Raw genomic sequence first — 6656 nt, forward strand, 5'->3', positions numbered from 1 at the left:
AATGTAATATCCAGATGAGCCTCCCCTCTCGAGACCCATAGAAAAATTTGCAACTAACCCCCTGCCACCACATGGAACATTTTTATGTAACGCCAAGCCATTCTAATGTGTTAATGGACATTTCTAACATGGTGAAATAAATACCAACCCCGTAGTTGCAATTGTTGCTGTAACCAACCAATTGTTTGAGTTGTAAATACTGCTTTCCACCTACTACCCTTGTTGCATTAAATCAAGACATTCCTAACTCCATGCAATAAATTCCACCCCCACAATTGCGACTGGAGTTGTATCTAGCCAATGGTTCGAGTTGCAATCGGTCTACACACCAGGTTGCAAATATTGTAGGTCATCTACTACCTTCATTACATTAAATTGTGACATTCTTAACTCAGTTCAATAAATACCACCCCCGCAGTTGCAGCCGGAGTTATATCCAGCCAATCGTTCGAGTTGAAATCCGTTTACACTACAAGTTGCAAATACTATACGCCACCTACTACGGCCCTGTGAGGTGTGGAGAAGGCAGAGGAGATGTGGAGGAGAAGACATACGAGAGGTTTTTTTTTGTAAATGTAACATCAAATAAGGTGTCGGTGTTAAACGTATCACGTGGATCGTGGGGGTTGATCGTAGAAGCGTGCTTTGTTCTCAAAACTTCACGTTTCGGTTTGCAGTTGGGTTTCTACGATGGTACTCGGGTAGGTTTGTACCCAATATTTACCGGTTCCCCATGGCCCCATCTCTTCCTCTTCGTGTCCCTGATCCTTTCCCCTGCATTCTTTGGCCCTCGCCCTCAATGCCTCCGCTCCTCTCGCAAACCTCAACTTCTTTGCTGATTCTTCCCCATCACACCTAATCCCAGTTCCTTCGTCTGCACCGCCCCTTTGACCGTTGCCGTCGGCATCCTTGGTGCGGCCACCGGTAAAGCGGCCGCCGGCCAGTTTGAGGTGAGTACGTACCTCTGAATCCATCTCCTCACTCTATTCTGGTTCGTTTCCAACCCCTCCAATCACGCCGTCTCAGTGCGAGCATTGCTTGTCTCGCAGCGCCGACGCCCGCCCGCCCGCTGCCTGTTCGACGAAATGCCTCCAAGGAAAAGGGGGAGGACGGTTAGGGAGGCCGCTGCGGCGCCGGAGGACGATGGCCGCGACCACATCAGCGCCCTGCCGGATTACGCACTCGAGCACATCCTCTCCTTCATCCCGGCGCTGGACGCAGCCCGGACGTGCGTGCTCGGCCGGCGCTGGCGCCACATCTGGAAGTCCACCAAAGGTCTGCGCATCGTCACACCGGGTTCCATTCAGGACATAAAAGAGTTTGTGGACCACTTGCTTCTCATACGCGCGGGCTCGCCTGTCGACACATTCGAACTCAGGACCCAAGAGGGCATGTCCATTGAGGACAATGCACGTGTGAATCTTTGGATCCGGCATGCGTTGGCGTGCAAAGCCTGTGCGCTCCAGTTTGAGATCTTTGGCAGTACTACTTGGCTGAAACTAAAGGATATTCATCTACTCTTTGCCTCCCAGTATTTGAGTAGGCTAGATTTTGCCTATGTCCAGTTCAGGGACTGCTTTCTCAACTTCTCAAGCTGCCCTGCATTGCAAGATCTACGTATTAGAAGATATGAAGTACCTCCGTTCGTTTATATATGACGCCGGCTTGCTCAAAATTAAGCTGATCAACGTCATATATAAATGAACAGAGGGAGTAGTTGCCAAGAGGATCTCATCACAGTCCCTAAAGCGTCTAAGCATTGCTGGTTGCAATTCCATTCGGACATTGCGCACTTGCATTCATGCCCCAAATCTTATTTCGCTGTGTCTCGATGAGACTTTCCACAGGGCTCCTGTGCTTGAGAAAATGCCATCCCTAGTAGAGGCAGTTGTTACAATCCGTGAGTGCAATTCTGACATATGCACACGCACGACCTCTCAAGGCTGTAATGTTTTGGAATGCAAAGGCTGCTATGGCATAGAAGGTGACACTTCATGTGTGCTCCTTCAGGGATTATATACTGTTAAGAACATGGCACTTGTAGCTCTGTCCAATACGGTATGTTTAAACCTTTTCTTATTTGCTCCCCTATATGATACACGCCCATTGTTTATGTTGTACTATCTATAGTGATATTCATAATTTTACTAATGAATGCTTAGATATGCTTAGTGGATGCATTGACCTAGATGGGTTTCTTTTGCTGTGTACATGTTCATCTTGTTATATAAAAGACAATCATCATGTCAATCATAAGGACTTCATTTGATCTTTTTTGTTGCAATCTGTCCAGTTTATATTCAGAAGGGACTTGAAACACTGCCCTACGTTTAGGCATTTGAAGAATTTATTACTCAATGAATACTGGTGTGTGCCTGATGTATGTGCGTTGGCATGTATTCTTCAGCATGCACCAGTTTTAGAGAATCTCACTCATCAGCTATTTTCGAAGGTATACATTTTCTGGATAGATAAATGTTGCATTTAAGGTATATTTATTGTATACATTGTTATATTAATCTTTGCATAATGTTTTTGTATACTGCAGGGGCCTACACATCAGGTTGAAATAAACGGAAATCCTAATCCAAAAGTGATATCAGCTGCAATATCGCAACAACTTAAAATAGTGGAAGTCAAATGTAAAGTAGTTGACGAGACAGTTCTACATGCTTTTTATATTTTTGCAATTTGCTTTCATATGTGGGATAGAAATAAATAACTTAGAAACTCCTAAATTTATAGGGAAATGAAACCCTTCACTGCATTTTGTTGGTGGGAAAATATACAAGAAGTGGATTTGTATGTTAACTGTGAATTTTTTTCCAAACTTGATAAGTTGTTGATTCTACATAGTTGCACATATGTTTGAAATAAGTGGTTCTGAGCCACAATACAGTTTCTTAGCATGCAGATTAGTTCTGAGCTGTAACATAAATGTGTCTTTATTTAATATTCTAAGCAGCAACACATTATGCCTGTCTTGTTGCATTGTTCCAAACAGCATTTCATATGCATTAGAGGACTAGTTTTAAATTTTATTATTTTTGGAAACTCATCCTTACAGGTATGCAGTTGCTGTGTATATACGTAGTTATTTATGCAGTAGGGTATCATCATTGCACACAATATGTAGTTATGTTTGCAGCAGTGTACCATCCGTGGTCCATCTGTTCTCCAATCATGTCTTTGTTTCAACTGAATTCCTCTTAATTGGTACTTATTTCAGTTTTGTTTTGCTATCAGCACCCCTAATGACCATTATGATATCACTGTCTTAGAAAACAGTGATGCCATTCAATTATTTGATTTGGTTTTTATTCTTTCCATGGGCTTAACACAAAAGAAAAAAAGATACTCAGTCTACCAAGGATGCAAATTACCAATATTGTATATTATTACAATTTTATTCGACTTCTTTGTTATTACAGAGAGGGAGGGAGGGAGGGAGGGAGGGAGCTTATATTCTAGTTAGTGTAAATTTGATGTATTTGTAGAAAATTATGTTACTACTGCTGCATTTAAGAGGCAAACAACATATAGCTACATTAGATAGCGTAAAACCAAATATTTTAATTTTCATGATCAATGTATGGAAGAGTTATGGTTTAGGAGCCCTTGGGCCGGGCTATAGCATCAGACCATGCTAGTGCAACCCGCAGCCACCATTTCAACTGGCTCAGCAACTTGGGAGCTGAGTAATCTTTAGTTAGGCATAATCTTATAGGCTTATAGCAACTTTTTTCCAACTTACGTTTGATTAAGCAAAGATAGGGGTTCCTATTGGAAGAAAAAGATTAAAGACAGAAACTAAAGTTATTAGAATTTAAGGTAGAAATTTATTAATGACCCCATGTATTATTTGACTTGACTCTGGCTACAAATAGAAGTCCAACTGTCTAACGAACCACCTAAGAGGAAAAACATTTCGATAGTCATGTAAAAATGATGTCGTATTTGTTGTGGAAACTATTTGCAAAAGAAATGTTTCACAATTTTATGCAAGCTTGTTCATTTAAAAGCTGATTTTATTGTGAAGAATGGCACATGCTCAGAATATCATACATTCTTGATTTTTTTTCTGATTGCAATATAATAACTACATTTTAGTAGGAGCTTCGGGATATAGCCAAATTAAGTCTATTCCTGTATCTGAAGTTTCCTAGTTATGTTTTTCCCAGATGTCACTCCTTGCAACTGATTCTGCTTGTTCGTGCAGGTTTCACTTTTGAGGAATAGGAGGGGTGGGCTTCCTGTGTGATAATTTAACCATTATATGAGAGATCAATGGTGAGAACATCAAAGGGAATCACCAATAGTACCTTAGGTCGATGTCTTCTGTCAGTGTGATTCCTTTCCGTTCCACTCTAGGAATATCTTCAGAGTCAGGCAGCAATTAGTTGTTTGAGTCATTTAGCTGAACCTGGTTTAACTTGCTGCTTTTGACTCTGCCCTGTTTCCTGATCGCAGATTCCTATCAGTTGCAGTTTGATTACTTTTGTCGTTGGTTTGGGAATTGTAATGCTTAACATGTGTTTGCTATCGAACATATTTTCATCTGGGAGTTTGGGGCCTTGCAGGTTGAAGCGCTTTAGAGTTTGACATCTTTCCCGTCTCCTTATGATCCTGAACATTTTCTGACATGTCTCATTTTTTCTATTTTCTTTGCATCCATATCCCTGCATGGTTACTTGAAATAAAGTTCAGTCAAGACCCATCCCTTACGGGCGTACAACGTCATGTTTTCAGTCACTCGTGCACTCCATGAGTCCATATCTATTTTTTCTGATATGGTTCCAAGCATTTGACAACAAACATGGGTCTCTATCACTACCGGAAACAGTTATTTTACCGGAAACATGTAACACTCGGCGAACTATACTCGGCAAACTTTTCCTCAGTGTGTTTGCCGAGTGTTAATCGTCGGGCACTCAGCAAATCGTTTGCCGAGTGCCAAAATACACTCCACAAAATTAAACACTCGGCACAAAGACGTTAACGGTCTGTCACGGCAACGGAGGCTTTGCCGAGTGCCTGACGGCCGACACTCGGCGAAATTATAAACTTTGCCGAGTGTATTATTCACAAAACACTCGGCAAAATAACATTGTTTGCCGAGTGCCTTCCCCGTGGCACTCGGCAAACAAGCCCCTCCCGCCATTTTTTTAGAGACTTTGCCGAGTGTATGTTTCCCAAAACACTCGGCAAAATAACATTGTTGGCCGAGTGCCTTCCCCGTGGCACTCGGCAAACAAGCCCCTCCCGCCTTTTTTTAGAGACTTTGCCGAGTGTATTTTTTGCCAAACACTCGGCAAAATAACATTGTTTGTCGAGTGCCGGCCCCGTGGCACTCGGCAAACAAGCCCCTCTCGTCAAAATTTATGACGCCTTTGCCAAGTGTTTGGCGAATACACTCGGCAAAGACGTCAACCAGTACCAGGAAATGACCTCTTTGACGCTCGGCAAAGTGTCCAATCTCCTGCTGCAACACAAAAATGTTAGGTATAAAGGACCCCTCTCAGAAAACAACCACAGAAGCATAGGCATATTAATTGCACCACAGGCATATAAAATGCACCACAAGATTCACAAACACACAAATAAAATTCATAAGTTCTCGTCTAAACAAGTAATTCACAAGTTTTGCATCACAAACACAGAAATAACAATTCACTGAGCAGGATGAGGAGGTTGAGGAGGAAGTGCAGGTGGCCACTGCCCCCATTAAGATTCTGCATTGGACGCCGCCGATTGATTCTGCACAAAGTTAAAGAGATTGCATTAGTCACATTTCTAGTGTAAGTTTGTAGTGCCTGTAGTTTCTAGTTTAACTCTAGATTGATTGTAAGGTTGAGAGTGACTCACAGGAGTAGCTGCAGGAGGTGGTGGAGGTGGCGGGAATAGGTTCGGTGGCATAGGTGGCGGAGTTTGACCTAAACTGTGGAAAACACTCTGCATGTATTGGAACATCTGCTCCATCCTCTGCCTTTCTAGCTGCCGATCCACCTCGATCCTCGCCTCTAGTTCCTCCCGGCGCTTCCGTTCTACCTCCACCTGGGCCTACAATATTTCATTTCAATGTCTTATTGCCAAGCAAAAGGTACGTACAAAATGAATGAAAAATTAAAGAAACAGGAATAACCTGCAGAGCCTGCATCTGTAACTATGCAGCGGTAGGCCGTGGCTGTATCGCGGGGCTCGAGTCCGTGCTCCTTGCTCGGATCTGGGAGAGAGTGGGAGTACTGGCAGTGTCGATGACGCTATCTCCAATCCAATACCTGTCGTGCTTCTTCCCTCCTCCCACCCTCATCACAATTTCAGCATCAATATCCTGAGAGCTCGGATCGAACTCTGGCCCATGAACCTCCCTCGCCATTGCTGTGTACTCGGTGACGTGGCTGTGGATGCTGGGATGGCTGTACGCCTCAGGCGGGTCCTCTGGGTTGAAGTCGATGTCTGCCGTAGCCTTACCCTTTTTGGACATAACCCATGCCTTGAACCGGGAGCACTCCTGGCCATCATGGTATGAAGTCTGCAGAAAAAATGTAAAATGATTACAAAATATGCAGTATTATGTCTGATAATACATAAATGAATTCACGTACCCATTTTTCCTTGTACTCATCAAGGCTCAGGCTGCCTTGATGGTGTGGTGC

General features: G+C 43.1%; 1 protein-coding gene across 1 annotated transcript; it reads left to right on the forward strand.

Annotated features, from left to right (window-relative positions):
- Window positions 1-1085: 1085 nt before the first annotated feature.
- LOC117834252 (MEIOTIC F-BOX protein MOF) lies at window positions 1086-4239 on the forward strand. The gene is made up of 5 exons (XM_034713872.2): window positions 1086-1617; window positions 1709-2058; window positions 2294-2452; window positions 2549-2642; window positions 4220-4239. Exons 1-5 carry the CDS (start codon window positions 1086-1088, stop codon window positions 4237-4239), a joined length of 1155 nt encoding a protein of 384 aa, XP_034569763.2.
- Window positions 4240-6656: the final 2417 nt, after the last annotated feature.

Source organism: Setaria viridis, chromosome 8 (assembly GCF_005286985.2).
Source record: "Setaria viridis chromosome 8, Setaria_viridis_v4.0, whole genome shotgun sequence".
In the NCBI taxonomy this organism is placed as follows: domain Eukaryota; kingdom Viridiplantae; phylum Streptophyta; class Magnoliopsida; order Poales; family Poaceae; genus Setaria; species Setaria viridis.